The sequence below is a fragment of the Coccinella septempunctata genome, chromosome 8 (genome assembly GCF_907165205.1).
Source record: "Coccinella septempunctata chromosome 8, icCocSept1.1, whole genome shotgun sequence".
Lineage (NCBI taxonomy): Eukaryota > Metazoa > Arthropoda > Insecta > Coleoptera > Coccinellidae > Coccinella > Coccinella septempunctata.
In genome coordinates this window covers 28,919,972-28,939,461 of record NC_058196.1, presented here as the reverse complement: position 1 = coordinate 28,939,461, position 19,490 = coordinate 28,919,972, and the positions used below count along the sequence as shown (strand labels likewise).

Sequence of the window (19,490 nt, the reverse complement as noted above, 5' to 3'; positions counted from 1 at the left end):
AAAACTATTTGGACTGATTGTATACAAATAAAACTTATCTATTTTGTTATTCACCTTTCCTTTGGGTAATCCCATATGTACCCTGTTTTATATCTCTGCTATTCAGTGATAACCCCTAGGGGTCATAAATAGAGTTATTATTTCTCCAAATACTAAAATGCATTTAAGCTCACAATTGCAATTTTAATGAAACTGTGCCGGTAAAAACGTGTTAATTGCACTGTTAATTTCACACCTCTTAATATGGACGCGAACATCATCAAAGGAGAAGAAATTGAAAGAAAAATTTTTGTCAATCTTGGAGAATTGACGTATCAAGCACTTCAGCTTTACGCAGATAATATAATCCAAGTAAGTGAAGAGTATTTGGTGAATGGGCGGAAGCTAAGGGTAGAGGACCCTTAGGTGAGTCAGAATAATCTATATTTGAAGGTCTATATCCCTTCATGATCAAGATACAGAGTGTTTTATTAATTTTGCCCATTTCATCAAATACCCATAACTTTCGAACCATCCTATATATTTTGTTGATATTCGGTACGTTTATTCTCCGCAGCAACTTATTTGCACTGACATCAACTGAATTATTTTTTTCAGGTCCGGCCTAGGAAATACTGATAAATAAGATTGAATCAGAAAAAACACATAGGCCGGACCTGACAGAAAATTCAATTCCTAGGTCAGTGTGAACTAGTTGTTGAAGAGAATAAACGTACCAAACATCATCAAAATATGTAGGGTGGTTCAAAAGTTATGGGTAGTCCCTGAAATTGACAAAATCAACAGAATACTCTGTATTTTGATAACAAAGAGAGATAGGTTATTCTGACTCACCTCAGTGTACTCTATCTACCCTTAGCTTCAGCCCATTCACCAAGGAATCACCTTGTATATAACTTTTCTTTTGATAATTTCCATTGTGTGAATATTTTGCAACGTACCTTGTCTTTTTGTGTAGCTAATATTTATTATTATAAATTGAACCTACCCAAGGAGTTTCATTGAACCTTCAAATTCAAACTTCTGACCGTAGATAGATGCGGATACTGGCGAAAAACTTAGAGCTTCGTCGATTCTCCAACAAGCGAAGAGCATAGCCAAATTCCTAGTGGAAAATGATGTACATCATGGCGATGCTGTGGCCATAATAAGTGAGAACCGATTAGAATTTTGCGTCGTAACAGTTGCTGTCTTTTTTGTTGGTGCCACGTTGGCTCCATTCAATCCTGAATATACATCAGGTAATACGTTCGTTAACCCTCCTCATCATTCACAGGAAAAACCGGCAATTTATATTTTAGGGGAGCTTAATCACGTGATGGGTTTTTCTAAGCCGAAGCTTGTATTCGCATCTAATAAGGCGATACCATCGCTGACAAGCTGTGTTGAAAATCATCCCTGTGTGAGGTCGATTATTACTTTCGAAAAGCAAAGGGAAGTAGGCGTTTTTGGAAGTTACACAGATATCCTTACAGGTGAACTTTCCAATGGATGAGATTCGATGAGATGTTCAAAATGAAGAAACCCAATACTGTTTAACGCTTTTTTCTGATTTAAGGGTTTCCCAACATTATTTTCGCCCTATATACTTAATCATAGTTATCTTATCTTACTAGGAACTATACTTGGAAACCAAGACATTTTCTCTATAACCCCCTACGACCCGGAAAGGACCATAGCAACCATTTTATGCTCTTCTGGAACTTCTGGCACACCCAAAGGCGTTAAAATCACGCACTACAATATCACATCCTGTATCGAAATTTTAAGGTAGTTCCTAACAAAACTGCAAATTATTCCTCAACTTAGTGATACTCAATATTCACAGCAAAGTGATAAATGTAATGAAAATCGACCCAAACGAAGATGAAACCGATTCTATGATTGGCATTGCTCCATTTTTCCATTCCTTCGGCTTCCTGACGATGTTTTTGCATCTGTTAAGGGGGAAGACGATGGTAGTGTTCAAAAAATTCAGTTTGAAATTGTTCTTGGATTCCATTCTGAAGTACAGAGTGAGTTTTTGATTTACAGGATGACAATTTGAAAACTTGCCAGTGCCGATATGACACGACAAGGATGTAGAGGAACAAGTGATCTTTCAATTGAGGTAAATCTCACCCCTTATTCCCTATTAAGAATTTAGGGGTGATAACCCCTACAGGGAGATTTCGGCTCACAATTCTGCTCAAAATATGTCCCTCTCCGAATAAAAATTGACCTGTGTTCCGGCATTTTCTCTGAAACCATAATTGGCCTGGCAATTTTTTAAATTGTCAACCTTTATATATGTTCCAGTTGCTGGTTTCCATATGATCGTCATTTTTTTATTCCAGATCAGATCGTTGATGGTCCCACCCCCTTTGTTGGTTGCAATGCTTAAAGATGAGATAGTCGAGAAATATGATTTATCCTTCGTTAAAGAAATTTATATTGGGGCAGCCCCTGTAGGGAAGGAAATTGAGTCACAACTGAGCAAAAGGTGGAAATATCTTGCTGTCCTCTTTCAGTGCACGTGGAAATATTGAATATTGATTCAAGAACATGATATTTGTGAAGAGAATTCTCTCTAGACCTTGCCTGATGATAAAAATCGATTGAAAATTCAATTTCATCGAAAAATATTGCCAAATTCCACAATTTTCTCACCATTTTTTTCCAGATTCAATATCAGACATGCTGGTCAAAGTTACGGAATGACTGAAACTACATGGGCTGTAATTTCGAGTCCTCATGGAAATGCCAAAGTTGGTTCAGTTGGAAAAGTATTTCCCGGTATGATGGCCAAGGTACCTAAATGCACTGCAGTCAAAAGATTTTAGTCCGTGGATAAGTGAAAGTCACTTTTCCAGATTATAAACGAAAACGGTCAATCTCTTGGTCCATACGAGAAGGGAGAACTATGTTTAAAAGGACCTATGATAATGGACGGATACGCTGATGATGAGGTTTCTACAAGAAACTGTATAGACGAAGACAAATGGCTCCATACCGGAGATGTTGCTTATTACGATGAAGATGAATATTTTTTTATTGTTGACAGGTTGAAGGAACTGATTAAATATAAGGGTTTTCAGGTAAGCTGCCATGATCTTTCAAATACTCAATTTCTGTCCATAATTTTCAATGAAAATCTAACTAGGGGAAAACTGAAATTTTGTGTTAATCTTTTAAGTTTTATGACCGGTCTAGAAATGTTGCGAAGATCTGATAAATTCCTTTTTTTCCACAATCTTTTACTGTTTTGAATTAAAATTGAAAGAAAAACAATCAACCTTCAAAACATATGCCAAACAAGCAATCACCATCATCATTCTATTGATCAGTTAAGAAGGAGTTATGCAGCATAAAGTTAATCAAAAATATTTCGGCAATTCAGATATGAAGTAGGTATTTTCAGTCCTCAAAAGTAGGCATTCAGAGGGAGAGTTGTGTTTTTATAGAGTCATGATTTCGTTTTGAAATTCTTCCAGGAATAGATAGCTCTGACAGCTTTCAAATTCAGTTCAATCAAAGCATTGATTAACATTCATTCATATTCATCATTTTTTTTTCGTTTTAGGTGTCACCCACAGAGCTAGAAAACTTGTTGCTTTCGCATCCATCTATCATAGATGCAGCAGTTGCCGGCCTACCAGATGATTACGCTGGTGAAATTCCAATAGCATTTGTCGTAAAAAGACCTGGGCATATTTTATCGGCTGAGGATGTTCAAAAATTCGTTTCAGGTAGGAACACATAGTTCGAACTGATGAAAGCATTGGTATATATTTGGTCTATAATGTGTGAAAATTCTATAATTGTCCGAGGCCCAAGCTATTGAATTAAGTTTAAACTGATCACATTTCTATTTCAGACAATGTTTCACCACAAAAATATCTGCGAGGAGGTGTTGTATTCATAAGGGAAATCCCAAGAAATGCGAATGGTAAAGTGTCACGAAAAATTTTGAAACAAAATATTAGAAAGTTGAAACTTATACATAAATTGTGATTGTGATATATATTATGGATTTTGTTTTGTCAATGAACATGTATTTGTGAAGTATTTAATGTCCTGATTAAATTATATTTTTCGTTATAACATGTTTTCATGGGTCTAAACATTTTCTCATTTTCGAGCCAAAAAAATCGAGATTTTCGAAATCGAGTTTTTGTGCTAGGTTATGGAAGCCTAGGCAACGCTGATTATATAATCGGAAATCCAAATTCGATCAGACAAATATAACAGGAGATATCGCAGATTGAAATTTGCAAATTTTTGAAAAATGCCATTGCCAAGATGAAAATCTAAACGAAGGAAGATAGGCTTTCGAAAATACTCGCAATAGATTCAGCGTGTTCGAAAACCTATATTTGCATACCAAAATTTTAAATATCTGGCCCTGTTTAGGAAAAAATAACTTTTTTTGTTATTCCACTTTTCATTTTCGAGTTGACTTTGAAGAGCTCTCTGGAGTGCAATTCTCTATTGAATCATCAACTGTTTGGTTTTCTAGAATCTTCAAAACAAATTCTATGCACTCCATATCCTAGGATAGTAATGGAACATCCTAATTTTCAGACAGAGTAGCAAATATGTCATTTTAGGGGGGTCTAACCCCTTGCTCATTTTTGACCCAAAAAATCGAGATTTTCGAAATCGAGTTTTTGTGCTAGGGTGGAAGCCTAGGTACCGCTGATTATATAACCGGAAATCTTAATTCGATCAGACGAATATAACAGGAGATATCGCAGATTGAAATTTGCAAATTTTTGAAAAATGCCATTTCCCAGATGAAAATCTAAACGAAGAAAGATAGGCTTTCGAAAATACTCGCAATAGATTCAGCGTGTTCGAAAACCTATATTTGCATACCAAAATTTTAAATATCTGGCCCTGTTTAGGAGAAAATAACTTTTTTTGTTTTTCCACTTTTCATTTTCGAGTTGACTTCGAAGAGATCTCTGGAGTGCAATTCTCTATTGAATCATCAACTGTTTGGTTTTCTAGAATCTTCAAAACAAATTCTATGCACTCCATATCCTAGGATAGTAATGGAACATCCTAATTTTCAGACAGAGTAGCAAATATGTCATTTTAGGGGGGTCTAACCCCTTGCTCATTTTTGACCCAAAAAATCGAGATTTTCGAAATCGAGTTTTTGTGCTAGGGTGGAAGCCTAGGTAACGCTGATTATATAACCGGAAATCTTAATTCGATCAGACGAATATAACAGGAGATATCGCAGATTGAAATTTGCAAATTTTTGAAAAATGCCATTTCCCAGATGAAAATCTAAACGAAGGAAGATAGGCTTTCGAAAATACTCGCAATAGATTCAGCGTGTTCGAAAACCTATATTTGCATACCAAAATTTTAAATATCTGGCCCTGTTCAGGAGAAAATAACTTTTTTTGTTTTTCCACTTTTCATTTTCGAGTTGACTTCGAAGAGCTCTCTGGAGTGCAATTCTCTATTGAATCATCAACTGTTTGGTTTTTTAGAATCTTCAAAACAAACTCTATGCACTCCATATCCTAGGATAGTAATGGAACATCCTAATTTTCAGACAGAGTAGCAAATAGGTCATTTTAGGGGGGTCTAACCCCTTGCTCATTTTTGACCCAAAAAATCGAGATTTTCGAAATCGAGTTTTTGTGCTAGGGTGGAAGCCTAGGTATCGCTGATTATATAACCGAAAATCTTAATTCGATCAGACGAATATAACAGGAGATATCGCAGATTGAAATTTGCAAATTTTTGAGAAATGCCATTTCCAAGATGAAAATCTAAACGAAGGAAGATAGGCTTTCGAGAATACTCGCAATAGATTCAGCGTCTTCGAAAACCTATATTTGCATACCAAAATTTCAAATATCTGGTCCTGTTTAGCAAAAAATATCTTTTTTTGTTATTCCACTTTTCATTTTCGAGTTGACTTTGAAGAGCTCTCTGGAGTGCAATTCTCTATTGAATCATCAACTGTTTGGTTTTCTAGAATCTTCAAAACAAATTCTATGCACTCCATATCCTAGGATAGTAATGGAACATCCTAATTTTAAGACAGAGTAGCAAATAGGTCATTTTAGGGGGCTCTAACCCCTTGCTAATTTTTGACCCAAAAAATCGAGATTTTCGAAATCGAGTTTTTGTGCTAGGGTGGAAGCCTAGGTACCGCTGATTATATAACCGAAAATCTTAATTCGATCAGACGAATATAACAGGAGATATCGCAGATTGAAATTTGCAAATTTTTGAAAAATGCCATTTCCAAGATGAAAATCTAAACGAAGGAAGATAGGCTTTCGAAAATACTCGCAATAGATTCAGCGTGTTCGAAAACCTATATTTGCATACCAAAATTTTAAATATCTGGCCCTGTTTAGGAGAAAATAACTTTTTTTGTTTTTCCACTTTTCATTTTCGAGTTGACTTCGAAGAGCTCTCTGGAGTGCAATTCTCTATTGAATCATCAACTAATTGGTTTTCTAGAATCTTCAAAACAAATTCTATGCACTCCATATCCTAGGATAGTAATGGAACATCCTAATTTTCAGACAGAGTAGCAAATATGTCATTTTAGGGGGGTCTAACCCCTTGCTCATTTTTGACCCAAAAAATCGAGATTTTCGAAATCGAGTTTTTGTGCTAGGGTGGAAGCCTAGGTAACGCTGATTATATAACCGGAAATCTTAATTCGATCAGACGAATATAACAGGAGATATCGCAGATTGAAATTTGCAAATTTTTGAAAAATGCCATTTCCAAGATGAAAATCTAAACGAAGGAAGATAGGTTTTCGAGAATACTCGCAATAGATTCAGCGTGTTCGAAAACCTATATTTGCATACCGAAATTTTATATATCTGGCCCTGTTTAGGAGAAAATAACTTTTTTTGTTTTTCCACTTTTCATTTTCGAGTTGACTTCGAAGAGCTCTCTGGAGTGCAATTCTCTATTGAATCATCAACTGTTTGGTTTTCTAGAATCTTCGAAACAAATTCTATGCACTCCATATCTTAGGATAGTAATGGAACATCCTAATTTTCAGACAGAGTAGCAAATATGTCATTTTAGGGGGGTCTCCCTTGCTCATTTTTGACCCAAAAAATCGAGATTTTCGAAATCGAGTTTTTGTGCTAGGGTGGAAGCCTAGGTAACGGTGATTATATAACCGGAAATCTTAATTCGATCAGACGAATATAACAGGAGATATCGCAGATTGAAATTTGCAAATTTTTGAAAAATGCCATTTCCAAGATGAAAATCTAAACGAAGGAAGATAGGCTTTCGAAAATACTCGCAATAGATTCAGCGTGTTCGAAAACCTATATTTGCATACCAAAATTTCATATATCTGGCCCTGTTTAGGAGAAAATAACTTTTTTTGTTTTTCCACTTTTCATTTTCGAGTTGACTTCGAAGAGCTCTCTGGAGTGCAATTCTCTATTGAATCATCAACTGTTTGGTTTTCTAGAATCTTCAAAACAAATTCTATGCACTCCATATCCTAGGATAGTAATGGAACATCCTAATTTTCAGACAGAGTAGCAAATATGTCATTTTAGGGGGGTCTAACCCCTTGCTCATTTTTGACCCAAAAAATCGAGATTTTCGAAATCGAGTTTTTGTGCTAGGGTGGAAGCCTAGGTACCGCTGATTATATAACCGGAAATCTTAATTCGATCAGACGAATATAACAGGAGATATCGCAGATTGAAATTTGCAAATTTTTGAAAAATGCCATTTCCCAGATGAAAATCTAAACGAAGGAAGATAGGCTTTCGAAAATACTCGCAATAGATTCAGCGTGTTCGAAAACCTATATTTGCATACCAAAATTTTAAATATCTGGCCCTGTTTAGGAGAAAATAACTTTTTTTGTTTTTCCACTTTTCATTTTCGAGTTGACTTCGAAGAGCTCTCTGGGGTGCAATTCTCTATTGAATCATCAACTGTTTGGTTTTCTAGAATCTTCAAAACAAATTCTATGTACTCCATATCCTAGGATAGTAATGGAACATCCTAATTTTCAGACAGAGTAGCAAATAGGTCATTTTAGGGGGGTCTAACCCCTTGCTCATTTTTGACCCAAAAAATCGAGATTTTCGAAATCGAGTTTTTATGCTAGGGTGGAAGCCTAGGTAACGCTGATTATATAACCGGAAATCTTAATTCGATCAGACGAATTTAACAGGAGATATCGCAGATTGAAATTTGCAAATTTTTGAAAAATGCCATTTCCAAGATGAAAATCTAAACGAAGGAAGATAGGTTTTCGAGAATACCCGCAATAGATTCAGCGTGTTCGAAAACCTATATTTGCATACCAAAATTTTATATATCTGGCCCTGTTTAGGAGAAAATAACTTTTTTTGTTTTTCCACTTTTCATTTTCGAGTTGACTTTGAAGAGCTCTCTGGAGTGCAATTCTCTATGGAATCATCAACTGTTTGGTTTTCTAGAATCTTCAAAACAAATTCTATGCACTCCATATCCTAGGATAGTAATGGAACATCCTAATTTTCAGACAGAGTAGCAAATATGTCATTTTAGGGGGGTCTAACCCCTTGCTCATTTTTGACCCAAAAAATCGAGATTTTCGAAATCGAGTTTTTGTTCTAGGGTGGAAGCCTAGGTAACGCTGATTATATAACCGGAAATCTTAATTCGATCAGACGAATATAACAGGAGATATCGCAGATTGAAATTTGCAAATTTTTGAAAAATGCCATTTCCCAGATGAAAATCTAAACGAAGGAAGATAGGCTTTCGAAAATACTCGCAATAGATTCAGCGTGTTCGAAAACCTATATTTGCATACCAAAATTTCATATATCTGGCCCTGTTTAGGAGAAAATAACTTTTTTTGTTTTTCCACTTTTCATTTTCGAGTTGACTTCGAAGAGCTCTCTGGAGTGCAATTCTCTATTGAATCATCAACTGTTTGGTTTTCTAGAATCTTCAAAACAAATTCCATGCACTCCATATCCTAGGATAGTAATGGAACATCCTAATTTTCAGACAGAGTAGCAAATATGTCATTTTAGGGGGGTCTAACCCCTTGCTCATTTTTGACCCAAAAAATCGAGATTTTCGAAATCGAGTTTTTGTGCTAGGGTGGAAGCCTAGGTAACGGTGATTATATAACCGGAAATCTTAATTCGATCAGACGAATATAACAGGAAATATCGCAGATTGAAATTTGCAAATTTTTGAAAAATGCCATTTCCAAGATGAAAATCTAAACGAAGGAAGATAGGCTTTCGAAAATACTCGCAATAGATTCAGCGTGTTCGAAAACCTATATTTGCATACCAAAATTTCATATATCTGGCCCTGTTTAGGAGAAAATAACTTTTTTTGTTTTTCCACTTTTCATTTTCGAGTTGACTTCGAAGAGCTCTCTGTAGTGCAATTCTCTATTGAATCATCAACTGTTTGGTTTTCTAGAATCTTCAAAACAAATTCTTTGCACTCCATATCCTAGGATAGTAATGGAACATCCTAATTTTCAGACAGAGTAGCAAATAGGTCATTTTAGGGGGGTCTAACCCCTTGCTCATTTTTGACCCAAAAAATCGAGATTTTCGAAATCGAGTTTTTGTGCTAGGGTGGAAGCCTAGGTAACGGTGATTATATAACCGGAAATCTTAATTCGATCAGACGAATATAACAGGAAATATCGCAGATTGAAATTTGCAAATTTTTGAAAAATGCCATTTCCAAGATGAAAATCTAAACGAAGGAAGATAGGCTTTCGAAAATACTCGCAATAGATTCAGCGTGTTCGAAAACCTATATTTGCATACCAAAATTTCATATATCTGGCCCTGTTTAGGAGAAAATAACTTTTTTTGTTTTTCCACTTTTCATTTTCGAGTTGACTTCGAAGAGCTCTCTGGAGTGCAATTCTCTATTGAATCATCAACTGTTTGGTTTTCTAGAATCTTCAAAACAAATTCTTTGCACTCCATATCCTAGGATAGTAATGGAACATCCTAATTTTCAGACAGAGTAGCAAATAGGTCATTTTAGGGGGGTCTAACCCCTTGCTCATTTTTGACCCAAAAAATCGAGATTTTCGAAATCGAGTTTTTGTGCTAGGGTGGAAGCCTAGGTAACGCTGATTATATAACCGGAAATCTTAATTCGATCAGACGAATATAACAGGAGATATCGCAGATTGAAATTCGCTAATTTTTGAAAAATGCCATTTCCAAGATGAAAATCTAAACGAAGGGGGACAGGCTCTCGAAATTGCTCGCAATAGATTCAGCGTGTTCGAAAACCTATATTTTCATACCAAAATTTCAAATATCTGGCCATGTTTAGGAGAAAATAATTTATTTTTTTTCCACTTTTCATTTTCGAGTTGACTTCGAACAGCTCTCTGGAGTGCAATTCCCTATTGAATCATCAACTTTTTGGTTTTCTAGAATCTACAAAACATCTTCTCTGCATTTTATGTATAACAGTAATAGGACACCCTGACAGATCCCATGTATCTATCTACCCTTCTTAATAGACCATAGAAGAAACTTTTTTCTCTTGACTAACAAGTGGGAATTATTATACAATTTCTCTACATTAATGAAAATTATTCTGTTAGAAGAATAAGCATTGTTCCTGAATTTTCAAGGTTTCATCCACTGCCTTTTGACCGGCATCCGTTATTCCGGTTATTCGTAACGATTGTTTTCTAGTTTGCGTCACATCCAATGTCGTAATTTGTTTCCCATATGGAAATTTTGTGGAAAAGAAGTCTTAACAGTTGGAACATAAGTAGGTATACTTTTTTTCTCAATATTATTTCACACTCATTTCCATATTACTATTATGTGAGACCATAAATCGATTTTTTCAACATATATTATATGGAAAAGTACATGCAAATAATTTCAGTTTGCCATGTTCAGTAATTATACTTGAGTTGATTAGAAAAACAAAATGACCCAAGTAAGTATTAGGATTAGGTAAAACTTCCTCGTTTAATGTCTTTGATTATGATTATGTGGGTTTCACATCAAACTGAATTTTGTACCTTTTGTTGTTAAATCACAGAGTAAGTAAAGGTATCATTATGGTACCTATCGGTTTATTGCTTAAAATGTTCATATACAGAGGTATTAAACTTTTTACATTTACATGGAGTGTATGAGATTGAATGAGTAATGACAATCATATCATTTTGGTGCCAGAAATAGTTTACAGCCTCTCAATTCAATAACTTCAGTCTTCCACATTAGGTATTTCTACAATACAAAACTTTTTACATAATTTGTCAGTCTCACAGTCTCTTCAAGGTGACTCTGAGGTGATTCTGGGGACTTTGATTCCTAACCATTCAATCAAATGTAAAAATTGTTAATTATATAATCCAAAGCTGCCCGAGGCCGAAAATATTCTGGGAAAACTGGTTCGCGTCTCTGTGTTGAAAATCATATGTTTACCTGTCAAGTTCAATTTCAGGTTAGTTTTGTTGTCAACCTCTCAAAATTGAGCCAAAGTTCAGGAAATTTATCTCAATTAATCAAAAGAAGCCTAAAATTTTCAGATTCTCATTTGAACTAGATGCGTTGAATGAAAGAGAATTATTTGTACTTACTTATACCTCAGCACCATAATGGAGAAAAATATAATTAGAGGAGAAGAAATCGAAAGAAGTATAGAATCAAATTTAGGAGAATTAACGTATATACTACTCCAGAGTTATGAAGAGAACGTTTTACAGGTAGGCTTTTAGTAGCTCATTTTACAGAAGCATACATATCGATCAATATGTTTTAGATAGACGCTGTTTCTGGCGAAGAGCTAAAAGGTGCTCTTCTACTGAGAAGAGCCATAAGAGTTGCTAATTATTTCAGAACTCATGGGATAGGTTTAGGTGATTCTGTGTCGGTTATGAGTGAAAATAGATTGGAATTTGTTGTAATACCAGTTGCAGCTTTTCTCGTTGGGGCTTCCTTCGCTCCTCTGAATCCTGAATACACACCCGGTGAGATTCTTGCATTTCATTTGTGCAGCTATGCTTCACAAAGTTGTTGTATAATTATGAACAATTTTCAACCAGTTATTTACATGTTTTTCAGGTGAATTGAAGCATGTGCTGAATTTATCAAAACCTAAAATGATATTTTCCTCAGAACTTACAATTTCAAAGCTAATTGAGATAAGAAAAGATCATCCATATATAGAACAACTTGTTCTGTTTGGTAGTGATCAAATTGATAGTTCATATTTGGGTTTTGACAGAATAGTTAAAGGTAGGTTGGTTGTGTTATTATTACATTTGGCGATGGGCAAGATGTTGAAATAGGTAGCTTTCAATATTTTCTGTGATGATACTGATTCACTGTAAACAAGTAATCACTCAAAACATTTGAGACTGAACGAAACCAAGTGGTGTTCTTGCCTTCAAGGTGCTGAAGAAGATGAGATAAACTTCGAAGTAGAAGGCTATAGCCCTGAAGACACTGTAGCTACAATATTGTGTTCTTCTGGAACAACTGGAATGCCCAAAGGTGTTATGTGTACGCACTACAATATGACATCTTTTCTTGAAATTGCAAGGTAAGTATGGTTTTATAATAAGAATCTCTTCAAGAATATAGGGACAAAAATTAATAGGATGTACCTATCACTCCACTATTTTGATAGAGAAAGCTTCTTTGACCTTGAGTGCATCTAGCAGTGGGCGGGGATTATTAGACAATCATCTGTCTCTTGTCGAATTAAAATTTTTCTGAACATAACCTATCAACCGATTGAACATGAAAAAAGACGAACAGAGTCGATTCCATCCTGTTAAATTCGTTATATCTGCGATCTGATTGGTTCACTCAAATCTAGGAAGCAATGAGCGTTGAGTAGGTTTGAAATTTTCTTAAGGTCTTTCTACAATTTACGCAGACTAAATTGAAAGAGTGAATACTCTTGCTCTTTGCTCATACACACTACAACTACCCAAGTCTCCGTTCGTTGGGACGACCAATCGGAGAGGGTCTATCGAGGCTTATACAGGCGAGTGCGCCACCTGTTGTCAGTGGTAGGCAGGTACCACTGACCCCTTCTAGAATTTTTAAAACGGGCACCTTGTAGTGGTAATTTGAGTTATAAATGAAAAAATTTCGGTTAGGCCTTATTAGGGTAATTGTATTGTGTTGATTCGTTAGAGCCGCATCAAAGTTTTCTGTTATCTGTACTTTCTTAATAGTATGCATAGTGTTTTATGTTTTTGTCTTATACATTCTCTTTTAGGGCGATATTCAGTAGAATGCTGGACGATCACGTGGATGGTCAAAGTAATGTTGTCGGCATTATACCTTTCTTCCATTCTTTCGGTTTCATGACCATGTATCTCAATATTTTGAGAGGTTCAACAATGATAGTATTCAACAAATTTAAACCGAAAATATTTCTTGATGCTATTGTTAAGTACAAGGTAAACTATTTTATCTCAAAACTAGCTTCGCCCGCATGGTATCATTGTAAAACGCTAGACACTGTATCATCAGTCCTTCCATTTTATGCAACTTCAGACAGTGCGTTACCTTTTCAGATAAGCCGTCTTTTGGTGCCCCCTCCTATTCTCTTATTCTTAGTCAAACATCCTCTAGCGCAAAAATACGACCTTTCGTTTTTGAAAGAAATCCTAGCTGGCGCCGCACCTCTGTCGAAAGAAACTGAGATGGAATTGAAAAAAAAGTGAGTTCTCTCAAATCTCGCCGCAGTTTCGAACACAATCGATAACTTTTTCTAGATTCAAAGTGCGACACGTGGGACAAGGTTATGGAATGACCGAGACCACTTTGGGTGTTATGACGAACCCATTCGATAAATCAAAATCAGGTTCTGTAGGCGTTGTTGTACCGGGAATGATGGCAAAGGTAAGTTTTTGCGCTAAAGTCCCACTTTTTGAAACCACATAGTGAGTAACAAGGATACTAAAGAAAAAGAGACACCTACAGGATACATACGTACCCTAAATTATAAGGCCCTGAAAGTAGATCTACTACCGAATCCTAAACTGAAGTACAACCCCCTTCCAAGTACGGCAAACGACATTTTGCCGACCCTGGGTATTGAAGCAACAATGCAACATCAAGAGCCTGTACAAAAAGAGGATAATTGAAAAACCATTGTACCAATATTTCACAAAAACCAATAATAACCTAACCCTGAAGTCGATTTTGAGGAAATATTGATTTTAAGGTTATAGACGAACAAGGCAACGCCTTAGGACCCCATCAAGAGGGAGAGCTCTGTTTAAAAGGTCCTCTCATAATGAAAGGTTACATAGGCGACGAAGAAGCAACTAATAATTGTATTGATAAAGACAAATGGCTGCATACGGGAGATGTAGCCTACTATGACGAGGAAAAATATTTCTTTATCGTTGATCGTATAAAGGAACTTATCAAATATAAAGCCTACCAAGTAAGGGTCGCATTTCTCTTATTGAAAACGCGAAATACTTTGAATGATAATTTTCAAGGTGCCTCCAGCGGAGCTAGAAGCTCTGCTACTGACTCATCCGGCGGTGTCCGATGCGGCAGTGATAGGTCTGCCTGACGAGAATGCTGGGGAGTTGCCATTTGCATTCGTAGTTACGAAGGAAAATGAGAGTGTGTCCGCAGAGGAATTGAAGGAATTTGTCGCTAGTGAGTACTTCGAGTATGATTATGAAATAAAAGGTTTTTCCGTAAATCGTGAAGAAAAAGTTGAAAAACTCCGCCGTTTGTCTCTACATATATATTTTCAGGTAAGGTTTCTCCACAGAAGAAGTTGCGTGGTGGCGTAAGGTTCGTCAAAGAAATTCCAAGGAATCCGAGCGGTAAAATTCTGCGGAGAGTGTTGAAACAGCAAGCTATAGCTTATAAGAAGTCTAAGCTGTGAGAAAAGTTTAGTTTAAAAAGGTATAGGTGTCTTTTCGTTGGTTGTAATGGATGATCTCAAGTAGATTCCGGACATATTGATCAACTCAGTAAAGCCCGTTTGCAATAGTCGAGAATTCTCTAGAAAATTTACTCGAGATTTCATGCGCCGTGAATTCTTTACCGTGACAAACGCACTTTCGGTAGAATTCTCTGTTCAGCTGCATACAGAATAATCTCTGCCGTTTTCTTACCAAAATTTGGTAGAGAATTCTCGGCTGTTACAAACGGGCTTCTGACCTCATTCGCAATGCGAATGCTTCATTTTCACTCTTTTTTGTTGGACGTCGATAGTATAAGAACAGATGTGAATAAGGTCTCAGATTGTAGTAAAGTATAACTAATTATTCCAGATCTCCAAGAAAAACTAATGAAATTTGTATGAATACGACTCAAAAGTTTGTAATTTATAGGTTAGGGTTTCAGGAAAGTCGTTGTACGAGTGTCGTGGCGTGTAGGTGAATTTTGTTTTATATAATTATTATATAATTTAGTTCAAACGCATAGTGCTACTAGTGAATTTATCACTAGAGGGAATGGAAACAACTGTAGTTCACCGCGGCGAGTATTGTATTGCATTGAAAATATATTATTCTTAGTCCAGAAGAAACCATAAATGATGATACAACATAAGTAGCAAATACTTTTCAATATTTTACTTTTTCAATTGTGCCAAATAGTCAAATTTATTACATCATACACTCATCAATTTATCGCTGCTGCAGAAGAGTGCCATTCAGAGACGTTCATGTGTAACACCCTCTCAAAAAATATCTTGTGCAGCTACCAGTATATATGCAGTTTTACAGTATGAAAAGATGCAATCAGACATCATTTTAATGATGATTATACTCATTAAGAGTGCATGTAAATTCTCATGTTATTTTAAGTAAGTACTAGATATGCAAATCAGGAACTGACTTTTCGTCATGTTTAATATCTATTTGTACCTTGAACTACTCTTCTCAGTCAGGTTAGAACTTTTCAGAAATATGGTTTCACATTTATGTGATGAGATTCATTTGGAATTTAGTTTATGTATCAGAAAATCTGATCAGCATTGATTTTGTGATATAGTTTTATATTCGTTTTGTTAATCTTATTGTGTTTTATCATTATACATATTATACGCAATGAAATCTTGTTTCACAATATACTAAGTGCCAAATTCCAGGTTGTCTGATATTCAAGGTCATATAACCAAATGGTGCTCCATTTTGTTTGCCATATTATCAGTAATAAAGGTGGTTCAGCTTGTTAAATGAGCTAGGTTGCCGCCATATTGTATATTTTGGTGTAGGTGATTAATAACTGGCCACGTGTCTTGAATTTTTACCGAAAAGGCGGTCGTAGAAATGCGGGCGCAGTTATTTACTCACAATTCGCGACAGTAATTCAAATCCACTATCTTGAAGGTGGAGAACCGTACGTTTATTTGCGTTGCTGGGTTGGAGCTTCTGAAAGGCATCGTCTGGGACAGAGTGTAAACTTCAGTTCTGCTCTAGAACGTAACCTAAAAGTTCCAGTACATTGAAAAGGTTCATTTTTTCGATACCTCCGAATTTCTCTAACTCTTTCTGCCCTCGCCTATAACGGAAATTGCCGTCAGCCAGAACCAAGACTCGGAAGAAAGCAAAACGCAAGATCTCCGTTCTTTTTGATCTTTCCAGAGGCTTGCGCACCGCGAGGCAAACTTCTTCCGGTGCCGTGAGAACTCTGAGAAGAAGGGGTTAGTTCTCCGTTCCTTTTCCAGGGCCTTGCGCACCGACAATCAGCCTACGGGTAGCGGGTAATCGCTTAGAGTGAAATTAATCGGAATCATCAGAGCAGTTTTGTATTTTGGGTATGGGAGCGCGAAATAACAGTTGTTACGGAGGAAAAATGCTTAATTTTATAAAAAAAACACTTGAACACAGGTTTTTTATTGAAATTTCTTCAAGGAATCGTTTTGAAACTTCTTCACCGTCGCTAGAATCTCATTTCTGGCTCCACAAATTTCGATATTCTCTTTTAAATACAACATTTTCTGCCAATTTTGATAAATTATTGCTTCTATTGCAGCTTGTACTTATGATTCAAAATAATAAATATAACTAGAAGTTTTCGACATTTTTATTCAAAAAGTTTCATGGAAAATATTCCTTTGCATCTCTTCCTTTATTTTTGGGTAGATCTGGTCTAAGTTTCCTTGGTATATATTCTGGCTTCCTTTCATCGTATCTTCGTTTAGCAGGATTTTGCCTCAATTCAAACGGCCTACTCCTCTTATCCATTGGTCTAGTCTTGTGCTCGACTTTGTAAATCCTTTCCCATGAGTATATTTCATCAAACAACTGATGCCTGGGCCTATTGGACGTTATGAACTTATATTCCCGTTCAAGCCATTTTCTTTTATCTTCATCCTCATAATCAGCAGCGACCTTCTCGTCTGGACTCAGATAAGGCGTTAAATTGACCCCCAAACGTTGACAAGGAGTGTTAGCGTAAAATTTCACTAGCTTCGCGAGAATATCCTCATTGAAACCCTCTAATTTCCCATCTGTTATCTTTTCATAAAGTTTAAGTTCTGGTGTTGCCCAGCACACATTTCTTTTTGGATTTTCTACGATATTTTCGGAATGAAGTAACATGGTATTCATTTGATAGGCGTAAAATGAGAACAACTGTCCGTTTGTGATTATGGTTTGGGCAACCATAGGATAGGTTATGTCATTGAATGTATTGAAGCCTAAGAGGTTAGCTTGTGCACTAAGCCAACCAAAGGAACCTAAAATCCCCTGACGATGGAGGGCTTCTGCATCATCCTCTGGGTCCCCAAAGGATCTATTCAAGTGGTGCCCTCTTTTTAAGTACTGAACAGTACCAAAGCGGTATTGATCACCAGGCCAGAATCCTATTGAAAACAAATGAAACAGGTTATGGACAAAAATAATTGTTCACCTCTCATTTGTTTGAACGATGCATTTAGAATAAGTTTCAATGATTGACTGATTTTCCTACAATTAACTAATGATTATGAAATTTATTTTATCCATACCTGGTATGTTGGCAACTCTTCTATAATCGATGGCTATGAGAACTACACGAGGATCATAATTCCAAAATGGCACCTCCAAAGCTGGATTTGTACCTTCTTCTTCAGAAATGATGAAAGGCAGAGGTTGCTTGGATCTCATGGTGAGGTAAGGATTTCCTATGTATGTCATCAATCTATTCTTAGCATATTTTATACGCGACTCAGGTGTTTCATCCTCTGTTTCCGGTTTGCTTCTCAATCTTGGATTATCCATGCCACCACAAGACCAAGATGACTCAATTCTAGGATCTAAATCAATCTACAAACATGAAAACTAAGAACTTTCATTTTCTTCCTTATAACAGTTTCTATACCTGAACATCTTTTAGATGAACATATGATCTACACAAATTATTTGTGATTACTCTATTCAACTGTCTAACAATGCAAGAACCAATTATATTATCAATTTCATTAGCTTCTAAATCTTGTTTCCTCAAGTCATAAGATTTTCTAGAAACAAACTGTATTAGACTATCTTTCTATATGGTTTGATAAGCTTTAAATATTAAGTTTTATTTCATTAGACACCCATTTCTGAAATTTTTCTAGAACTATTTTTTTTACCTATATCCATCAACTTCCAGAAGAAGTGCTTCAAATAATTCTTCCTTCAAACCCTCAGAAATGGAACTATTAACTCCAATATTCTCGTAATACTTTGGAAGATCCTGGTTTATGCTTAAATGTGTTCTTGTTACATGTTGAGCTAAAGTCAAATTATTGTAAGGGATATGATCCTCTAACATCATATATGTTTTAAATCCCCAGTACTTCAGCATATTAAGCTTTATTTGTTTTTCTTCCACCGTTTTCACATCTTTCAACTTTTCATCCCTGTCTTGTCTAGTTCTTTTCATTACTTCTTTCTTAGAAAGGTCTAAGATTGGGGGGTATTCAGGAGTGGCTGTATATTCTGATTCTACTGCAGCGGTTGAGAAAAATTTATTTGGTTTCATTAACCGTGCAGTTTTCTGCCACCTGAATGCCATTTTGAATATGGGTGGAATAACACTTTTTACAATTCAATATTCAACTAATATTAATACATAACTACACAATTCTTTTTATTATCCACTTTATATTTTGAGTTTGTAGGTTAACTTAAAATGAGCTCAGATCATAGACCTACCTCACTGTCAGATCCTGGAGGACAGAATTAACTACACCATGTTTTCATTTTCAGATTTTGAATTTCTTATTGAATATAGTACAATGAATACAATACGATGCAGTATGGATTGATCGGCGATGAAGAGTTTTAATAATGAACCTCCTTGTACTGCAATAATCAAAATTTAGACAAAATTTCCGATAGCTCTATTGATTCAATATCTCGATTCTCCCAGTAGTTCATTTTCCTTCCTAACCTCAATTTAAGAATAAAAGTAAATAGAAAAATTACAAAATTTGTGCTTTGACGAACAATGTAATTTAGATTTGTATGGAAATTGAATAAAATTTACAAATTATCAGTTCTCTATTAATTCAGTGTT

General features: G+C 35.7%; 2 protein-coding genes across 2 annotated transcripts; one reads left to right on the top strand and one right to left on the bottom strand.

Moving 5' to 3' along the window:
• Positions 1–132: 132 nt before the first annotated feature.
• On the top strand, positions 133–14,889 carry LOC123318404 (bacitracin synthase 3-like). The gene is made up of 20 exons (XM_044905016.1): positions 133–351; positions 1,034–1,241; positions 1,302–1,475; positions 1,617–1,770; positions 1,829–2,015; positions 2,337–2,482; positions 2,663–2,789; positions 2,853–3,077; positions 3,563–3,728; positions 3,857–3,990; positions 11,570–11,716; positions 11,773–11,980; positions 12,075–12,248; positions 12,405–12,555; positions 13,243–13,426; positions 13,544–13,689; positions 13,745–13,871; positions 14,197–14,421; positions 14,480–14,645; positions 14,747–14,889. The coding sequence occupies exons 1-20, from the start codon at positions 244–246 to the stop codon at positions 14,878–14,880; spliced, it is 3,291 nt and encodes a 1,096-aa protein (XP_044760951.1). The 5' UTR covers positions 133–243; the 3' UTR covers positions 14,881–14,889.
• A 1,935-nt stretch (positions 14,890–16,824) lies between these two features.
• LOC123319152 (28S ribosomal protein S30, mitochondrial) lies at positions 16,825–19,077 on the bottom strand. Its single transcript, XM_044906010.1, has 4 exons — positions 18,562–19,077; positions 18,309–18,447; positions 17,956–18,253; positions 16,825–17,811 (listed from the first exon to the last, which is right to left on the bottom strand). Exons 1-4 carry the CDS (start codon positions 18,984–18,986, stop codon positions 17,045–17,047), a joined length of 1,629 nt encoding a protein of 542 aa, XP_044761945.1. The 5' UTR covers positions 18,987–19,077; the 3' UTR covers positions 16,825–17,044.
• Between the last annotated feature and the right edge of the window lie 413 nt (positions 19,078–19,490).

What these genes read in the sequence shown, in the direction of transcription:
- LOC123318404 (XM_044905016.1), top strand. Translation starts at nt 244, where the DNA reads ATGGACGCGAACATCATCAAAGGAGAAGAAATTGAAAGAAAAATTTTT. An exon ending in TTTTGACAGAATAGTTAAAG is followed by an intron (nt 12,249 to 12,404) that starts GTAGGTTGGTTG and finishes CTTGCCTTCAAG; the next exon opens with GTGCTGAAGAAGATGAGATA. An exon ending in TCTTTTCTTGAAATTGCAAG is followed by an intron (nt 12,556 to 13,242) that starts GTAAGTATGGTT and finishes ATTCTCTTTTAG; the next exon opens with GGCGATATTCAGTAGAATGC.
- LOC123319152 (XM_044906010.1), bottom strand. Translation starts at nt 18,986, where the DNA reads ATGGCATTCAGGTGGCAGAAAACTGCACGGTTAATGAAACCAAATAAA. An exon ending in CTGGAAGTTGATGGATATAG is followed by an intron (nt 18,448 to 18,561) that starts GTAAAAAAAATA and finishes GTTTGTTTCTAG; the next exon opens with AAAATCTTATGACTTGAGGA. An exon ending in AAGAGTTGCCAACATACCAG is followed by an intron (nt 17,812 to 17,955) that starts GTATGGATAAAA and finishes TGTTTTCAATAG; the next exon opens with GATTCTGGCCTGGTGATCAA.